Here is a 20,826-nt window from a genome sequence, read left to right as displayed (position 1 = left end):
CCCCACCCCTTACTCCATTAGTATCAAAACTCATACTAAGTATCAAGACATTTCCAAATGAGAGAGAAGCAGAGTTATCCCCCAAGTAAATAGATGCAGGAAGGGCCCATGTAACTTCGCTGCAGCATTTTAATTTTGTTAGCATTGTTTTTCATACTCTATCGTGGATGTACTTTGTATACACAAATGATATCTGTACCATTTGTAAAAATGCAAGCTGTCACTGCCAGATAGGTGGCATTTTACAAATCAGTTTCTCTCAGCCCTACTAAAAAGGAGTAGTTAAGGCAGGTTTTTTTTTTTTTTTTTTAATCTTAAAAGCGGAGTTCCAGCCTTGGGGTTCAATTTGAGCTAAATACCCCGGGACAGTCAGGGCTAGTACATTCCATAATGGATAGCCTCTGAACTGTCCCGGGTCGCACTTACCTGAAAGAAGAAACTTACCTTAATTTCTTCTCCAGCGCTGCCATCCCAGGTGTGGGCAGCTGAAGCCGCAGCGTCCCCTCTTCGTGACATCGGAGTCCCACAATGCACTGCACCGTCCCCGCTCGTCACTTCCGGTGCAGGCGCGGCATCCCTGCACAGCTTCTGGGCATGTCCAGAAGCTGTTTAGTAGTGAATACCGAGCCTGCACCGGAAGCGACGAGAGGGGCCGGTGCAGGCACATTGATTCCTGGGAGCGATGACGTTCAGCTCCCAGGAATCATCGCAAACGGCAAGTGACGGCGCGGGCCGCAGAGGGAGGAAGTGGAAGGAAAGCGAGTATATTTTCTTCTATAATAAAGTGGGGGGAAAAAAAAAAAAAAAAAAAAAAAAATCCATTTCTTTTTCAGATCCCTTAGCAAGCAGATGGCCCAAAAATCGATTTTATCAATTGAGGCCGGAACTCCGCTTTAAAGCATTCTATGCATTAAGATAAAGCCTTCTGTGCGCAGCAGCCTGCCCAGCACACCCTAATATTTATCTGGGCCCCATCACTGTCCACAAGTCCCTCGGCTGTCCGAGTCTCCTCCTTGATTGGCTGAGACACAGCAGGGGCGCCACTGGCTCCTACGGCTGTTAGTCAGTTGGCCAATCAGGAGAGAGAGCAAGCGGCTTGCTGTAGGGGCACTCGACAGGAAAAAGGAACCCGAGAAGGAAGATCCAGGCTGCTCTGTGCAAGACCACTTCACAGGTCACACAAGCATAACTGGTTATAATAAAAAAATAAAAACCCCACAAGACTTTACAAACAAATAATTCTGTATAGAAAGTGCTTGCCAATAGCCTGGCAAGTTTTAAATACCTGAAAGTTAGCCAGAAGGCTAGACACTTACTGTAACAGTCTGGCCTGCTTTAAGCACATATCTTGAGGTAAACTTGTAATTCACAGATGTGTCTCTAATTATTCTAGTAATTTCCCAGCCTCCCAATGGTTGGTCCTACAAAAAAGAACACATTTATATATTTGTATATTTTCTATAAAAAAAAATCTTCAAAGCAGCAAAAAAAAAAAAAATTATCGTAAGCAACATACTTCATCTGCATTATTTTTCAGCTTGATAAATTTTCCATCCACATCCAACTCTTCAATGGACACATTCCCAGTTGCAGAGGCAGTGTGCGCAATACTGACGCTGCTGCTGGCTTCAGATTCCTCCACATCAACCCTCTTCCTTTTTCCTCTAGTAGTTCGCACAGCACGGCTCGAAGATGCTCGGGAAACAGTCACGCGAGAGGATGGACTTGGAGAAAGTCTTAGTCTAAGGTTTACCAGAGGAAAAAAAATAAAAAATTATGAATGCAAGATAGATAACAGCTAAAGAAAAACCATGATCAAATTAACAAAGCCTAGTTCGATGGCATCTGTCACAAGCAGTCATTGTTAATTTGAGGAGCAAGTGGCTCACCTTTCCTCTTCACCCTCCAGCAGCTTCCTATAGGCACTGATCTCCATATCCAAAGCCAACTTCACATCTAGAAGTTGTTCATATTCAAAAAGCTGGCGCTGCATTTGATCTCTTATTTCAGCCATCTCTCGCTCCCTCTCTGCTAGCATCCGACGACAAGAATCCCTCTCTTTAGCCAGCAGCTCTTCCAGCTCTTGCATACGATCATACCATGCTCTAGACTGCAATTAGGATCAATGTTAAATTACATTACATATCTTGGAGTTAAACACAAGGTATTGTTTTAGTAGTATAAAGTGTGTGTCCCCTACCTCTTTCTGCAAGTCTGCCAGCTGGCCTGTGAGACTATCAATACGTAAACGACTCTCCATGAGCTCCTCACGTGTGCTGTTGACTGCAGAGCTATTCATCTCAGAAGACAGTCTAGCATTCTCCAGCTGAAAGAGAAAACCCATGCATTGAGGAAGTACACCAAATACGGACATCTCACACACCGCCACTACGAAACCGGAAGAGAGTATTTCCTAAGGAAATAAGATTACTGCCGTCATAAGCAGCAGATGGCGTGGTAAAGAATTAAACAGGAAAAAAAAACACAAAGTCAAATTGTGTCAAAAGAAAGTGTCACCATACAGTTTCCCAATATGAAAGCATGAGATTTGTCAATTTGAGTACATTTTAAAGAAGAAAGATAACTAAAATGTTAATCCGCAAAGTAAAACAACCTATAGCTACCAGTTTACAGTCAATGTTCTTGATATGGAACGGCTTCTGTAATGCTTGTATGTGGGCTATGGAAAGCAAGCCAAAGCAGTATTCACATAAGCAAATGTAAAGTGTGAAAAGTCATACCTTGGCTTGATAGGTCTGCTCAAGCTCCTCTTTATAAAGGTTGACTTGTTCTTCATGCTGTGCTCGCATTTCAGCAAGAGCTTGGGCAAGTCTGTGCTCATAGTCAATAACCCGACCAGAATCCACTTCAACCAAGCGCGTTTCATGCCGTTTTCGTGTCTCCTTGATTTCCTGTGAAGATAGGCCAACAGAAGGTGAAAACTTTGCTTCACAAGCACCTGTTAGAGCAGAAGTTAAAGCCCTTACTGCAGTACTCTAGACGCATTAATAGGCCCATTCTTTAGAAAAAGCAAGACATGAGGCGCCAATACAGTCTTAGGAGGAGGAAAAAAAAACAAACAAAAAAACACCCACCCCCCCCTCATTTAAAACCAGTTTGACCAGTGTTGGTACTAATAATTAAAGCATGATTTTATAATTAAAGAAGGCTGACTACCACTATAAACTGCAATCTGCATTTTACAGTTAAAACAAATGCAAGCTGCAGATTAACCAGTTCTGTATTACAGCATAGAGCTCAGTGATATGAAGAGAGGATGGTCAGGGGACTGGGTCCTGTTGCTAGCTTCCCCCCCCCCCCCCTTTTTTTTTTTTTTTAAGCTCCCTTGGCTTCAGAGCCAATTATTCATAGATGTGATGCTGTCCATCCCTAAGTACTAAGTAATACAAGACACATCCCCCACACACTAGTTTTATGGTAGCTGAAATATATATTCAGTTTTTTCCTCACCCAAAGCATGGAAGTCGTTTACAAATAAAAAAAGGTGTTAAGTTCCTATAAATTGTGTGTCAGCCCCGGTTCACACTTATGCGATGCGGGAAGGCTGCGAATTCGCAGCCTGTTCCCGCATCGCAAACGCACCCCTGGCAGTTCACACTGCCATATGCGATACGCTGGGGGTGTCAATGTAATCACGACTGATCGCATATCGCAGTGCGATCTTGCAGTTTGCACATGATCGGATCGCACATGTGTGAACCGCTGTGCGATCCGATCCTGATGCAGCTGCAAAAAAGGGTCCTGTGCGTCTTTGCTGCGGGTGCGGTGCGAATTTAGACACAGACACCAAAAAGCTAAACTCCAGGATACCATAAGAACCCAATCCTCCCGCAATGTTTTTTGTATGATAAATCTTTCAGCTCCACTGAACATCAAAGTACATTGGATGTCATAAATAGCTTTTCTATTTCTTTTTATGTGGGGGGGGGGTCTATTACACACACACACACACAGTACTCACCTCCTCATAAATGTTTTTACGGAACTCAAGCTCCTCCATCAGAGATTGGCAGCGGTTTTCAAAATCTACTTTCTGCAGTGTCTCATCTCCTAGCTGTGCCTTCAAGTTTGCCAGAACGGATTCAAACTGGGAAGAAAGTAATTTGATTAAAAACCTCGGTCTTCTACCTGCTAAGGTGCAGTAAAAAAAAAAAAAAGCCATCAAGAACAGCTACAACAGCAAGTGCACTTACCTGTTCAATCTCTGCTCTAAGACTTTCCACTTCTATCTCCAGAGCCTTCTTCTCACTTTGTGCTGTGACCAGGGCAGCATCAGCATTGTGAAGGCGGGCCTCATTATCACGGAACTTTGCTTGAAGGGCGTTGTAGTCCGATTCTTTCTTGGAGAAACTGGAAAAGGATTACAATTTTAAGCCTCAAATTGGGATGCTAGTCATGTACATCAATTTGCGCAATCAAGTACAAAGCAGCAAACAAAAAAAAAAAAAAAAAAAAAAGTTACCTAATATTTTAAAACTAGGCAAGTAATGTAAAGAGAAGCAAAAAAAAAAAAAACCCAAGTTAAGGCTATTTGAGACAAAATCAAAGCTTTCAAGTGTCTCCAAAAGCCAGCACAGAGAGTGTTCCTACACTAGCCATGTCTAAACCTTTACACAGTACATTTTGTTTTAGTGACCAATTAAAGCAGCCTCCCAAACTTTTCATCACAGGAACCTTCGAATGTTTGGGGCTCAGGGAACCCCTGCTAAAAATGACTACATCTACATATGATAGATGGGTGTGATGGTCATTGGGAAGAATTAAAGACAAAATGGTATCAGTGAGAACTTATCCGGAAGGCAAAATGGTTTGTTGCTCAAGGAACCCCTAGTAACCTTTGGAGGAAACCTGGTTGAAAAACCCTGTATTAAAGGGAAATACCAATGGAAATTCCCTGTGCTTTGGAGTTTCATTCTCTCCATGTCTAAAGAACCCCTTATGCCTCGTACACCCGATCAGATAATCATAGCAAAACAACCACCACAGCTCTACCTGCCTACAGAGTGCCCCAATAGCAAGCTGCAAAGTATAGTATATAGTGCCCTTATAGCAAGGAAGAAAAAAGGACACACCCTGCCTTTAGAACCATATGTCCCAGGAGGCATTGCTCCGCACACATTAACAAGTTCCCAGGTACTTACTGACATGCATGAATGGCGTACTGAGCTATAGGTGTGCTTCACTGTATTTCTTGATAGTTAAATTAATGCAGTCTATGTATTGGCAACTATTTTCATGATCCAATAATCGATTAGTTGTTTTGGCCGTAGTGCAGTGGTCAGGAGCATGTCCAATCCCAGCATTCAAAAACAGAGGTCAAGAGTATGAAATGTACAAACAGGGCATCACACATACGTGAGGAATGCTTACAGTGCAGTGGCCAAAAGTAAGCAAACGCAGCACATGCAGGGGCCAAAAGTACATTACATACAAGCTATTGTATGTCTACCCCCCCCCCCCCCCCAAACTCTTAAAATGCTGGTGAGCCAACATGCTGTAGATGTGACAAGAGTGGAGGAATAGCCCCCTTAAATTTACACACAAATGAGCCAAGGGCAGGATTTGCTTATGAAGTTCACAAAAAAAAAAAAAAAAAAAAAAATTCTTATGCGAACACCTCCATCAGATCAGTTATACACAAGGGTGGTTGGAGATTTTGGCGTGTCGTTTGGCAGAACACCTGCTGAAAATGAGACTTATCCTGACATGCCTCACTTGCCCAGCCATTCACTGGGAAGCTCAGTGTACTGTTGCTTCTCCCCAGCTGAGAACAGAGGCTGAGAACAACAGGAATTGTGATCACTGAGAACATACGGCTTTGATTTGGTACATGATATAGAATACATATTTATAGATTACATTGCCCTGTTTTAGTTATAGGCTGACGATTTAATTGTTAAAAATGCAACTGACAGTTATACAAATACCTATTATGGCACCACAGTTTAAAACTGCGGCCTAAAGGTGGCAGTGTGCATCAGCAAGTCTTCTATTTTTATTAATGAAGCCAGAATTGTGTCAGAGGTGATCGCACGATTGGAAACTGATTGGTTTCCCAATCAGGAGCCTGCCTGTCCATTAACAGCCCGCAATAAATTACTTTTAGGGGCAAAAAAAGCTTTGGTGGAAATACAGCGCAGATTTGTTTTTTTTTTTTGGAATCTACATTCAAATCTTACAGCTTCCCGCAGGACCTGATATGCAGACGCAGGAAGGAAGGAAAAAAAAAAACACCACAAAACCATTCACAAGGTTAACAATTCAGCAAAAATTATGAATGGTCGTCATCCACTGTCAGGTAGCTGCTGGTGTGTCCGTGGCCAGAGGCGCTGGTGGCTCCCAGCACTTCCTGGGTAAACTCTGAGACACTTGGGGGACACTGTCACTTCTGGGCATTGTGGTCTAGATCAGTGGTCCTCAACTCCGGTCCTCGGGGCCAACAGGCCAGGTTTGCAAGATAACTAAATTACATCACAGGTGATATCATTTGCTGCTCAGTGATTGCAGCATTCTAGTCTTCATCTCCCCAAGGTAATACCTAAAATCTGGCCTGTTAGTGGGCCCCGAGGACCGGAGTTGAGGACCACTGGTCTAGATCACCATTTTACTAGGATATTTTAGTGTATATAGCTCAGCTGGAGTGGGCTAACAATTTTCTTTGTACCTCCCCATCCTGGCCCAGCTCTGCAATTTACTAATTTTTTTTTTTTTTTTTTAAATAACTGCAAAGCAGGAGATTAGCTCATTGGTGCACAGAATTTGGGTACCTGCCCACTCTACCTCTGGCCCTCTACTGAGTCCTCCCTAGCACCAGTTACCCAGGAGGAAAGGGCAGGGCCAGATAGATCAGAAGTGCTTAGCTGGTCACAGGCTCTCAGCTCTAGAGGATCCACCTGCATGAGAAGCTGCATCCCAATCACCCCACCCTCCTAACTCCCCCCACCACACATCATGGAGGCACCAGAAGCCTCTTCAAACCCATCCATGCCTTTAGCTCAAACTATGACAAATGGAGCCCCAGAAAATAGGACAGATCAGAGCAGTTCTTCAGTACTGGCTAGGGCACAGCCATGTGTCAGAATGAGCACTCCAATGACCTTTAACCCTTGATGCATAGCATCCTTCAAAGGCTTATCAGGTCCCTCCTGTTGGGAGAGGACAGTGATGCATTCAGCATGCCCATTAATGGTTCAGCAGGAACCGGATGAGAATTGAACAGTGTATAGCCTGCCTAAAGTATTAAAAGCAGTGGTAGACAGACAAGCACTTTCAAATTTTACAGACACTGCCCCCCCCCCCCCCCCTTCACAGTGCTCTGGAAAACAAACCCCACCAGTAGCTGTCACAGCTGTTTAGCAGGACACCTATGGCATAGTGATCATGTCACTTTGTTGATTGGTTCCCGATTGTTAATGTTGCTTGCAACATGAGATATCACAGCTAGGAGCACATAGTGCTACACACCTAGTCATCAAAATAGAAATTGTATTTCTCAGCATGAGGGCATTGTGCCAATTAATGTAAATCTTCAGATTGCAGGAAGGAAAGGATTATGGCACGCCAACTGTTCACACATACAAGACTGGTTTGCTGTAATCCTTCCCTCAGCAGAAAACACTGTCCAATCACTCTCCTACCACTCCATTCAGCAGCCAGGAGAGATGCATATTTTTTCCTATTGGGTTTCCTGTCTCCGGGGGTGGAGTCATGTGATGTCCCCAAGATAGACTAGGGAAAAACAAGATACTTGGTACAGGTATGGGAGGAGCATGCAATATAGCTTGGCAACATTCAAGCACCGGCATTTTCACACAAAAGAATGCCCTGCATAAGAAATTACTTAATTTTACACAGGGCAGTCTACCATGCTCAAAGTCTACATAGGAGCATGAAGTAGGAAAGAAGGGGGGGGGGGGGGACATACAATACTTAACTGCTCTGATGCTCCTGGCCCCTCTGATAGGAAGAGCAGGAGAGGTGTCCCATGTTGGATAGGCCTGGAGAATTACCCAGAGCTAGGAGCCAACTTCAAAGCCAGCATTCCGATTCCTTCTGTACCAAGTGTATTGTAACTGTACTGTGCCTTAATTTTGTAGGTGCTGCGCAAACCGTTGGCACTACATATGATAAACCGCCTACCTGGAACTACACTTGGCAAAAGCACATGCCTAAATCAGTTGACTATATTCCTGCATTTTCAAAATGTGGCTGGAGTCACCTACCAGTTGTCTGTCAAAAACCCTGATCTACAGCTCCACAACAAGAATATACTTCCAGTAATCAGTTCTAGCGAGTGGACACCCAACCAAACCATGTCCAGCTGAAATATTGGATTCGGCAGAAATTCAAACCCAGCACACTGAATTAGAGCCAAAATGCATTTAGCCTAAACACTGAACAACATTTTAAAAAGCAAAACGTTTTTGCCTCCCATTTTTCATGAGCTGAACTCAGAAATCTAAGACTTTTTATATACACAATAAAGTCCTAGTTCTCAAATATTGTTTACAAATCTGTTATGCTGGCCATACACCATAGGAAAAATCATTCAAACTCTTTGAAAAAGACGAACTCCACCGTAAGAGCAAAATAGATCATGCCATCATGTAATGACCGATAATCGTTCAATGCACATCAATCCGTTTTTGGTTATTTTTTTCACATATACCTAGTGCAAACAATTTGGACAAGAAACCATCTTTCAATTTATCGCGGCAGAAAATTCCAAAACTTGTCCTTCGTTTTTTTCGGCTCAAAAACATCACAACCAATTTGTGCCCATTAACTGGCCAGAAAACAGAAGACCTGTCCAAAAGACTGAATTTCGGTCGATTTTTTGTATAGTGTATGGCCAGCATTAGTGAGCACTTTGCCGAGATAATCCATCCACCTCACAGGAGTGGCATATCAAGATTCTGATTAGACAGCATGATTATTGCACAGGTGTGCCTTAGGCTGCCCACAATAAAATGTGCAGTTTATCACACACCACAGATGTCGCAAGTTTTGAGGGAGTGTGCAATTGGCATGCTAACTGCAGGAATGTCCACCAGAGCTGTTGCCCTTGAATTGAATGTTAGTTTATCTACCATAAGCCCTCTACAAAAGGCATTTCATAGAATTTGGCAGTACATCCAACCGGCCTCAACTGCAGACCACGTGTAACCATACCAGCCCAGGACCTCCAAGATCTGAGACCAGCCACCTGGACAGCTGCTGCAACAAACGGTTTGCATAACCAAAGATTTTTGCACAAACTCTCAGGGAAGCTCATCCTTATCGGGGTCTCGACCTGACCGCAATTAGTCATTGTAACCTACTTGAGTGGGCAAATGCTCACATTTGATGGCATCTGGCACTTTGTGTTCTCTTCACAGATGAATCCCAGTTTTCACTGTACAGGGCAGATGGCAGACAGCAACGTGTGGGTGAGCAGTTTGCTTTTGTCAAGGTTGTGGATCGAGTGGCCCATGTGGCGGCGGGGTTATGGTATGGGCAGGCGTATATTTATGGACAACAAACAGGTGCATTTTATTTAGGGCAATGTGAATGCAGAGCTACCATGACGAGATCCTGAGGCCCATTGTTGTGCCATTCATCCGCAACTATCACCCCATGTTACAGCATGATCATGCATGGCCCCATGTTGCAAGGATCTGCACGCAGTTCCTGGAAGCTGAAAAACATCCCAGTTCTTGCACGGCCAGCATACTCACCGGATATATTAGCCATTGAGCATGTTTGGGATGCTCTGGATCGGCGTATACGACAGAGTGTTCCAGGTCCTGCCAATATCCAGCAACTTCGCACAGCCATTGAAGAGGAGTGGACCAACATTCCACGGGGCACAATCAACAACCTGATCAACTCTTTGTGAAGGAGATGTGTTGCACTGAGTGAGGCAAATGGTGGTCACACCACATACTGACTGGTTTTTGGACCCCCCCCCAATACAGTAACACTGCACATTTTAGAGTGGCCTTTTATTGTGGCCAGGCTAAGGCACGCCTGTGCAATAATCATGCTGTTTAATCAGCATCTTGATATGCCACACCTGAGAGGTGGATGGAATATCTCAGCAAAGAAGAAGAAGTCCTCACTAACAGATTTGTGAATATTTGAGAGAAATAGGCCTTTTGTGTACATAGAAAAGTCTTAGATCTTTGAGTTCAGCTCATGAAAAATGGGGTCAAAATAAAAAAAAAAAAAAAAAAAAAAAAGTGTTGCATTTATAAATTTTGTTCAGTGTAGTTACCTGCAACACTGGGCATGCTTAGTTAAATAAAAAAAATACTGTGATTTTTGGCAATTTACAAGCACTTTGAAAATCCAGTTTAAAGTACCCAGTTGTTATTGGTAATTATATAAGCAAGCAAACCCAGTGGCACATTAGCTGGAGGATGCATTCAAGCACAGCATTTTACACGCCAAGTAAAATGAGATTCAGCTGTGAAAGATCACATTACAAACTGGGCAACATTCCAGCAGCAGCTGCCACAGCAAATACTGACCAGGGTGCAGTAAAGTCACCCAATCCCGGCCTAAACTGACATAACCAGCTGAGTAAGCCAAGACACCAAACTACTGTACATTTGAAAGGAAGAACAGTTTCCACTTAAGCCAGCGATATACTGGCTGAGATTCGGTCTTCGAAGCGTGTGAGCAGGCTGAATGTACCAAATTGATCAATCAACTTGGGTATAACCAGCCTGCCAGATTCAGTTGTGATTATAGCTAGCAATAATCACTGTCTTCTGCCGGCATGGACAGACAGTTTACCCATCCCCCCAAACCAGGAGTAGACAGGAGGAGAGCTTCACCTGACAGCACTGTGCAAATTTTTTCCAAATGGGTTGCAGGAAAGAAATCTGCATCATCTGTGGCCTGCCTAAGAAGCCCCATACACATCACATACGGGACTTTGTAAACCCAAGGACATAAAATCACCCCCACATACACGCACGTACAAACGTAAAACGCACACAGCAGGGCGCCTACGCCTGAAAATCTCACACCACACGCCAGAATGAGAGCAATAATTCTAGCACCAGACCTCCATAATGTTAAACCTATGACCGATAGGGGGCTCTTAAAGCACGGCCTATGGAAAATATAGGCTACTGAAGTTTGGTCACCATTTCACAGACAAACTCAAAACTTAAGGTTTGACATGTTGGGTATTTACTCGGTGCAACCATGGCCTTTATATTTTACCAAAATATAGGGTAATTTATTGCCTTTGTTGCAACAACAAACAAAAACGTTTTAATGTTTTTAGTTACTGAAATTTGGTAGACACTTGCAGTAACATGTGACCTACAAAATTGGAACTACCACTATTTTAGTCTCTAGTCTAGGGTGTCTGCTTTCAGAAAATATATACAATGTTGTGCTCTGGCTGCCAAAGTGTTAAAGGATAAGTTCACCTTTGGGAACATGTTACATGTTTTACCCATAAGCTTGGTTAGGTAAACTGGCTCAAATTCAAAGCACATTTGAGATGGCCCCTAAGCCACCCACATTAAGGGCTTGTTCACACTTGACTAAATTTACAGCGCTCAAACGCTCCTATAGTGTTAGTTTGGGCATCAGACAGGCGTCAATGAGCTTTAGTATGGGATGTTTTACAAGAGTTCCACGCGTTTGAGTGTTAAACTGAAACAACTATTTTTAATGTGCCACAACCACCTGCCAGAGCGTTTGTAAAGTGTTACCATAGACCAGTGATGGTGAACCTTGGCACCCCAGATGTTTCGGAACTACATTTTCCATGATTCTCAACTACACTGCAGAGTGCATGAGCATCATGGGAAATGTAGTGCCAAAACATCTGGGGTGCCAAGGTTCACCATCACCGCCATAGACCATGGGTTTTCAAACTATGGCCCTCCAGTTCAGGAACTACAATTCCCAGTTCCTTGCCATAGACTTTAATGGGAGGCATTGAAAGGCCTCCTGACAACACAGGGCTTCAATTTTGACCAGAAGCAATGCTAAACCTTAATGTTTTGACAGTGAACAGCACAACTGGCGGTCCAATGCATCTTGTGCATATGAGGGGAGTTAACGCCTCCCAAACGCTTGCTTTAATGTCAGTGTTAACTCAGCCTAAGGGTCTATGCAAACTGGCAAATAAATAAAAATAAATGAGAAAGCTGCTGCCTTTACAGCAGTTGCGTTTTGCCTGTAGAAGCAGCTCAGTGTTATCGTATGTGTCCATTCACATTAGGACGATTACAGGCATATTTTAGCTCAAGGTTTAAAGCAGGGCTTGACAAAATTGCTTTGAATCTAGGAGCCTGCTAAAAAGGTTAGGAGCCAGTTGACTGTTACGGCTTTGTTTTTGGCTACACAGACGACCAGCCATTGATCTCTAAAGGGGGATTGCTGAAAAGGGCTGAGAAGCTAAGCCAGCTTCGGCTCAGGCATCTGGGTGGATCCCAACATTAAAGTCGGGATCTCTCTAGGGCCTTGATCGGCTGAGCTGACAGCAGGCTTTAGCCTACTGTTGGCTGAATCTGTCAGATGCAGAACAAACTGCACTCCTGCGTCTACTTTGACTCTACTTTGCTAAGCATTTCTCAATGCATTGCACACTAGCTCATTATGAAATACTTACCTTCGAACGAAGCCCCTGCAGTGCCGCCCGCTCAGTAGGGACACAGCCAACATGTTCAGCCATCTCACTTCCTGGTTCGCGTCCACCGGCCATCTGATTGGCCGGAGGCACAATGACATCAGTCCGGCACATGCGTGCAGGAGCCGCCGTTCATGGCACAGGGTGAACGGCACGGGTGGCCAATCCTTCAGAGCGCATGCACTGAGGTCATCTGCTGCATTAAAAGTAAATGTCTCCTAAACGATGCAAGTGTAGGAGATATTTACAGTACTCAAGTTATAAGATGGTTTACAACCTCTTTAAGCCAAAGCACGTGAGTGCATGTAAATGGAAGGTAATTGAATGTAAAGACAGATGAGATTTTAACCCTTCCAGTAAGATTACTTTTCAAGAGATGACAAAGATTAACTAGTATGAGGCAATGCAGTGTGCATGAAAATGTATGTCCAAATACACATTAACTCACATGCATTTTTGTTGTAGTAATTTATTTTATGCAGTATGGTGTTTAATTACTTAAAGAGGAAGTAAACCCTCCTCAGGAAGTTGTACCTATAGGTAAGCCTATATTAAGGCTTACCTATAGGTACTGTAAATATCTCCTAAACATGCACCGTTTAGGAGATATTTACCTTTAATGCAGCCAGTGACGTCACTGGCGCATGCGCTCTGAAGGAACGGCAGATCGTGCCGTTCCTTCAGAGCCCCGTGCCGTGACCGTCGGCTCCCGCGCGCGTGCGCGGGACTGACGTCACCGCGGCTCCGGCCAATCAGATGGCCGGATGCCGCGATCCCGGAAGACGGGCGACTATACATGTCGCCCGTCATACAGGTAAGCGGACGGCACGGCGGGGGCTCGTTCTAAGGTAAGTATTTCATAATGAGCTACTATGCGATGCATACTAGCTCATTATGTGTTTCTCTTTCAGGATGTAAAGAAGAGAAAATTTTTTTTTCTCGGTTTACAACCTCTTTAATTGCTTTAGGAGTTTATTTTATCATCTGTCAGCTCCTCTGTGCGCCACCCACATAATCTTCTCAGCCAGCCAATCGGAGAAGCCGCAGTCCCCAGCTAGTTTCCCAACTAAAGCCCCATACACACGCACAGATTGTTGGCCGTAATTTGTCGGCCAACGTCCGATTGTAGGCTTGTTAGTATGATGCTTCCGACAACCAACTGCAAATTTTCTGCCGAAAAAAATCTGGTGTGTAGGCTCTAAAATTTGTTGGCCAACAACAGAATGGCCGATTGTTCCTCAGTCAGTACAGATTGCGGCAGACAAACAAAAAAAAAAACAAAAAAAAAAAAAAAACGCAAGACTGGGCATGCTCAGAGACGAATAAAAACACAGAAAGTCAATCACATGACGTCACTTCAGAAGTTGGTTTTTGTTGGCCAACAAAAGTCCAGTGCAAGTCTAGGGCACATTTCAACCAACAAACACTGGGCAAAAGTCGGCCGATCGGTCGGCCAACAATCTGTGCGTGTGTACGGGGCTTTAGGAAGGGTCAAAGGGCCAGGAAGCTCCAGCCAATGGAGGGGGGAAAGGCTGACTATGGCTGGTTATGACTCCCCTATGCAAGTTAGGCATGGGATACATGGCCATTGGAGGAGAGAAGGTGAAGAGCTTATTCTGCCAAGGGAACTAGCGTTTTTTTTTTCAGCCCAGTGTGCAAACACTGCTACTGATCTTCAGTATTTTACATTTTTAAAAAGCATTGCAAGCACCTAAAATGAGCTTTAAAAACTTTGAGGTCACATAACTGCTGGGTTAACTTCTCCCGAGTTCCACAGGATAATTACAGTAAGTTGCTGTGCTAAAGGCTGTATTGACAAGGATTCTCCATTCAGGTGCCACTGTAGCTAGGGGGCCAGGGGTAAGGCTGCCTATGTAATTCCAGGCTAACCAATAGTGTACTAGGGCTGTCGCGACGCGTCGACTACAAAAAAGCGTCTACGCGTGACGTCACAAGCCCTCTGGCCGGCCGCCGCGCCGCTTGAAATTCCCCCGCCGGGCTCCGTCCACACCGATGCCGGAGACAAGAGGTGAGCGCTGACCGTCTCCAGCACCCCTGTACTCCGCCACAGCTTCTGCCGCAATGCCATCCTCCCCGATCACCCAGCTACTTAAGAGATGTCACATGTGCGGCGCTACACCGGCTTGTACTGTACTGTGGCGGCTTGTAATGGCCTGTACTAGGTGGGAGGGCTTACTGGGGGGTCTTACCAAGTGGTCTGTACAGTACAGACCACTTAGTAAGCCCCCTCCCAGTGCAGACCCCTCAGTAAGCCCCCCCCCTCCCAGTGCAGACCCCTCAGTACGCCCTCCCACCTAGTACAGTCTGTACTAGGTGGGAGGGCTTACTGAGTGGTCTGCACTGGGAGGGGGGGGCTAAGTGGTCTGTACTAGTGTACTGGGAGGGGGGCTTACTAAGTGGTCTGTACAATACAGACCACTTAGTAAGCCCCCCTTCCAGTACAGACCACTCAGTAAGCCCTCCCACCTAGTACATACCACTTAAGAGGGGGGGGCTTACTAAGTGGTCTGTACTAGGTGGGAGGGCTTACTGAGGGGTCTGTACTGTACAGACCACTTAGCCCCCCCTCCCAGTGCAGACCACTCAGTAAACCCTCCAACCTAGTACAAACCCCTTAGTAAGCCCCCCTCCCAGTGCAGACCCCTCAGTAAGCCATCCCACCTAGTACAGACTAGTAGGTGGGAGGGCGTACTGAGGGGTCTGCACTGGGAGGGGGGCTTACTAAGTGGTCTGTACTAGGTGGGAGGGCTTACTAAGTGGTCTGTACTAGGTGGGAGGGCTTACTAAGTGGTCTGTACTAGGTGGGAGGGCTTACTGAGGGGTCTGTACTAGGTGGGAGGGCTTAGTAAGGGGTTTGTACTAGGTTGGAGGGCTTACTGAGTGGTCTGTACTAGTGTACTGGGAGGGGGGAGGGGGGCTTACTAAGTGGTCTGTACAGTACAGAACACTTAGTAAGCCCCCCCTACCAGTGCAGACCCCTCAGTAAGCCCTCCCACCTAGTACGCCCCCCTCCCAGTACAGACCCCTCAGTAAGCCCTCCCACCTAGTACATACTGTACTAGGTGGGAGGGCTTACTGAGGGGTCTGCACTGGGAGGGGGGCTTACTAAGTGGTCTGTACTAGGTGGAAGGGCTTACTGAGGGATCTTACCAAGTGGTCTGTACTAGGTGGAAGGGCTTACTGAGGGGTCTGTATTAATTACAGAATTAGCTAATCAAAAAAACTCAATTAAGCAAAAAAATAATAAAAATAATGGTTAGATTAGTCGACTAATCGTAAAAATAAATAGATTAGTCGACAGACAAATTAATCGTTAGTTGCAGCCCTATAGTGTACAGGATGCCATTCATAGCTACGCTGTACTGTACACTTCTGCAGGGAGCTTGCTAGAGGGCGTGACAACACAAAACCACAAAGTAACCAGTTTCCGTTGTCACGACTCACGACTGATCCAGGAAGCCAAGGCTACTGGCAGGATCACCAGGTATTTGAGGTGTATGGCAGAAATAAAATAAAGGGCATGTATAGGAGGTTACTGTTGACAAACAAACATTTGGGTCTACTTTACCTCTTTTTCACTTGTATCCGATACAGGTAAGACCCTTTGTGCAATGTTAAGAGATTCACATTTGTAGCTACCAGGGATGTCCAGACACATGTGCACTTTGAATGGATGGCACACCTGGCACAAAAGTGTACTCCTGCTTTTAATGCACTAAGCTTCTGCCCTGTAGGAAACCTAAAGTTTAGGGTCTCTGGAATCCTTGAAAAATGATTCTGATCTAAAACTTAAGGTGTAAACGTAAAATAAACAGCAGATTCCAGGTTGCATTTCATATTGGCAAGTCAGGATAAAACCGAACACATGAATATCCCTGTGTTTAACCGCTTCAATTGTGAACGTTTTATTTGTTTTTAAGAATGAGCCGCTCTGCAAGCTCAGGTTTCCATGTTCTATATGGAGACAAGTTTAGAGTAACTCCACCCCTCCCCCCCTTACAGGCAATCTACAGCAATCCACGTCATGTGTCCAACTTCATACAGATACAGGGAGTTGGCTACAACATTTGTACTGGTGAAAGTCATCCAATTCAAACAATCCTAAAATACAAGAGATAGCATCTAGCTGAAGATGGACTATGCTAGAACAGGCAGGTTAAAGGAATTTACAGTGAAAAGGCAATTTAGCGCCAGAAAAAAGCAGTGCTTGCATTTGTCAGCCTGGGAGGAAGTGTGATGGGTGTGAGCAATATGACTGCAATGTTACAGCTCTGGAGAGCATTGAATGAGCAGGGGGAGGGGAAATACACAACACCCTGCTCACTGACAGGATGGGGCTTCAGCCCTTTTCTATTAGCAGGCTACATATAGAACTACCCATTAACCCTCTGCACACCAAAACAGCCAACCACTACATCAAATGTTTCCTCCATTCACAATATAAAGTGATTTAGTGTCTCTGGGTTCTCAGTGCCCCCCCCCCCTCCCACTACCTGAATGGGAACCCCCACCAATCAGCTGCAAAAGATTAACCCATGTATGGCATTTTACAATAGACCTGATTGGAATGCCAGATGAAAACTAAACACAGTTTAGGTTAGAATATCTGATTCTAATTGGAGGTGACTGAAGTATGTTTTACTTTGCGCTGTATTCTGTACACTTCCACAATACCTCCATGCACATGAACTAAGTGGTAATAAAATAAAAAACATAATACCAATCAGACACGGCAGCTGCATCCGTCCAGTGACACCTCCTGTATTAAGCAGTCATACAGTACATGGTTTGACTATTGGCCGCTTCAGCACAGACTGGCTGAGATTTGATCCCTGTATGGGCAGGCTTATTACACCCAAGTCAGATTTCTAGCCTGTGATTACTGCCAGGGGCCAGCCACTAGCAATAACCACTGTTCTTCCGGCAGGGATGGCTCTCATGCCCCTTCCCCCACCAGTAGAACACAATAGCTCCACGGAAGGGATTCCCCCATTAACTATTTTAATGGGGGAATCAAGCAAAGAAAGAAAAATCACAACTATGGCCTGCCTTTCAGCATACCCACTCTGGATGAAGGAACACAGGGGGCACCTTGGGACAGTAGCACTGTCAACCTGGGGGGGGGTGTCAAATTGATAACAGATTTGGGCAAGCCATAAACGAGTCAAACACTGAACGAAAGTTCTTGGTCGTTCCATTTTCACATCAGTGTGCCAAGAGTCAAAAGTGCCCGATCTAACGTGCTGCATTTGGTTTAGGAAAGTGATAGGGTTGTTTTTTTTTTTGTAAGAGATATTGCTTTTTTTTTTTTTTTTTTTTTACCATCGACAGAATGCTTTGTTTTCACCTTCTCTATGGCAGGCCTCAGATACAATAACTGTCCCCTTTTGAGAAGGTTGCAGTGTATATAGATCAGATGAACCGTGGTGACAAACAAGCTCCTTTACTAGACCAGCCCCACTGATTACACTCACATAGAAGGTTTTAAACACAAGGAGAGGGGGGGGGGGGCTAGATGAACCCGATTCCCTGGCTGGAGATGGATCACAAGGATTGGCGTTCAGGACTGACTGGTGATGAGGGGAGGGTACAGTGTTTAGAGGAATGACCAATTATATGGGGGGGGGGGTGATGAGAGCATTTAGCTGAGGATTGACCAGTCATGGGGGTGTGCAACAGCATTTAGATGAAGACCAACCGTGATATTTGGAGGGGGTGCAATAGAGCATTTAGATTAGGGCTGACCAGCAATACTGGGGGTTAAAAGAGCATTTAGATTAGGGCTGCCCAGTGATATGGGAGAGGGGGGGGGGGTAATAGAGCATTTAGATGAGGGCTGCCCAGTGATATGGGAGGGGGGGTAATAGAGCATTTAGATGAGGGCTGCCCAGTGATATGGGGGGGGGTAATACAGCATTTAATGACTGACCAGTAATAGGGGGGGGGGTAAGAGCATTTAGATTAGGGCTGACCAGCAATACTGGGGGTTAATAGAGCATTTAGATTAGGGCTGCCCAGTGATATGGGAGAGGGGGGGTAATAGAGCATTTAGATTAACCCCCAGTATTGCTGATCAGCCCTAATAGATCATTTAGATGAGGGCTGCCCAGTGATATGGGAGGGGGGGGTAATAGAGCATTTAGATGAGGGCTGCCCAGTGATATGGGAGAGGGGGGGGTAATAGATCTTTTAGATGAGGGCTGCCCAGTGATATGGGGGGTAATATATCGGGTTGGCAGACAATAGCGAGGCGCTGCATACATCTCCCCCAGTGAGGCGGGTGACTGGCACTGTGATAGGGCTCGGTAATGTAGCCATGTGACAGTCACTATCACCTCTGATTGGATCAGGCCGGACTCTTCCCTTTTTGAATCGCCTGGTCGCTGGTGTGAATGAATGGAGCCCCCCTGGCACTCACCTGCTCTGGAGCTGCTCGTAGTCGCCCCGTATCTTGCCCAGTTCTATCTGTAGCTTTGCCCTCTCCCGGGCCGTGTCATCCAGGGTCCTGCGGGCATCGGCCAGCTCGGTCTCATAGAGCTCTTTGATGCCGGAGATTTCCCGGCTGCGGACCTCCTCCCGCTCGGTGACCTGTAGTTGTAGCACGCTGTTCTCACTCTCCAGGCTCCGCACCTTGTCTATGTAGACGGCCAGGCGGTCATTCAGCTCCCGCAGATCCTCTTTCTCCTGCAGCCGGGAGATGCGGGTCGGGCTGAGCGGGGTGCTCATGCTGCTGCGGCGGCTGGACTGCCGGGGGTTGCTGGGAGTTGCGGTCGCCATGAGGCTAGGGAGAAGACGCGGAGCTCGGGTTCAGCGAGGTGACCGGGGCGCCCGTCACGTGACCAGCCGGCTGGTTGGCTACAATGAACTTGAGGTGCTGGGGAGAGAGGAGGGGGGCAGGGTGCTCCTCGCGTCACGTGACCCAGGGGTCGTCCACCGCGGGCTACAAAGAGAGAAAAAAAAAACTCCACAGCTGGCTAAAAAGGCGAAATCCCGTGTGAGGGCGAGCTGGCCAATCAGATCCGTCCCAGCGGAGATCGGCCACGGAAGCCTCTTCGTGGCTTTAATTCAAACTGTAAAATAAAATGAATTCCAGCGTGCCCAAAAAATACACCAGCAAATGATCTCCCCGCCAGGATCAGGCAGAGGCTTGGCCTCAATATGGCGCCAGAAAGAGCACGTGGTGCACTGCGGCCAATCAGCGGCTTCCTGCTAGAAGATTCAAATTGAAAGCTTAACGAGGCGGGGGAGGAGGCGCGCAAATACAATGGAGGGGGTGTGACCTCGCATGCCCGGGGCTCCCATTGGCTGCGCTGATGTGTGTGAGGACATTGAAAGATGCGTTCACATCAATCCTAAACAAAATGTCGTGCACAAGCCTGCACTGTGCCCTGTGTGTGTGCTAAGCATTGTGCTCTACATAACCGTCTACAGGAAGTCACACATAGCATCAATTCACTAACAATTATTACTGTCGTGTTTATAAATATCACGTGCAATAATAAAAGGCGGTAAAATATTGAATTTGATGTAAAATAATAAGACAAGTCAATTCACACACATTAGTTATGATATGGTGTAAGGCCCAGGGGTGTCCAAACTATAAGCAGTGGAGGAATGTACAAATAGCAGTCAGAGGACTCTGTACTGGTGAAGAAGTATACAATGTATCCGTCTGGTCAGTGGGGTATTTTAGTTTTATGCTGATCTAGACAAGACTAAATACGGACACCCCCCTCCCCATCTACATTTGTCCCAACCCATTCCATTTATAATTGTGCACACCTGTGCAACGGCGACAAACAACACACACTGCATCCAGAAAGTGTTCACAGCACTTCACTTTTTACACATTCTGTTATGAAAATGGATTTGCCCCCTTCCTGACCAGGCCCTATTTTGTCATTCGGCACTGCGTTACTTTAACCACTTTACCACCGGAGGATTTTGCTGTCTTACGTCCAGGCCACTTTTTGTGATTCGGCGCTGTGCGACTTTGACAATTGCGCGGTCTTGCGACGCTGTACCCAAACTAAATTTACGTCCTTTTTCCCCACAAACAGAGCTTTCTTTTGGTGGTATTTGATCACCTGTGCGATTTTTACTTTTTGCGCTATAAACAAAAAAAGAGCTTTCATTTTGAAAAAATA

The 20,826-nt window shown here is 45.6% G+C and overlaps 1 protein-coding gene across 1 annotated transcript in view; it reads right to left on the bottom strand.

Annotated features, from left to right (window-relative positions):
* Positions 1-19,855, bottom strand: part of LMNB1 (lamin B1) — a 28,815-nt gene extending 8,960 nt beyond the window's left edge. Inside the window, exons 1-8 of the mRNA XM_082243514.1 lie at positions 19,098-19,855; positions 4,215-4,371; positions 3,983-4,108; positions 2,742-2,912; positions 2,201-2,326; positions 1,890-2,110; positions 1,517-1,742; positions 1,317-1,421 (exon numbers count right to left, since the gene is read on the bottom strand). Coding sequence (XP_082099640.1) covers positions 1,317-1,421; positions 1,517-1,742; positions 1,890-2,110; positions 2,201-2,326; positions 2,742-2,912; positions 3,983-4,108; positions 4,215-4,371; positions 19,098-19,456 — 1,491 coding nt within the window. The 5' untranslated portion in view covers positions 19,457-19,855. The remainder of the gene's footprint in view (positions 1-1,316; positions 1,422-1,516; positions 1,743-1,889; positions 2,111-2,200; positions 2,327-2,741; positions 2,913-3,982; positions 4,109-4,214; positions 4,372-19,097) is intronic.
* Between the last annotated feature and the right edge of the window lie 971 nt (positions 19,856-20,826).

This window comes from Pelophylax lessonae, assembly GCF_965119305.1.
Source record: "Pelophylax lessonae genome assembly, chromosome: 1".
Classification (NCBI taxonomy): domain Eukaryota; kingdom Metazoa; phylum Chordata; class Amphibia; order Anura; family Ranidae; genus Pelophylax; species Pelophylax lessonae.
The sequence above is the reverse complement of the archived record's forward strand: the minus strand, read 5'-3'. Positions and strand labels throughout refer to the sequence as shown.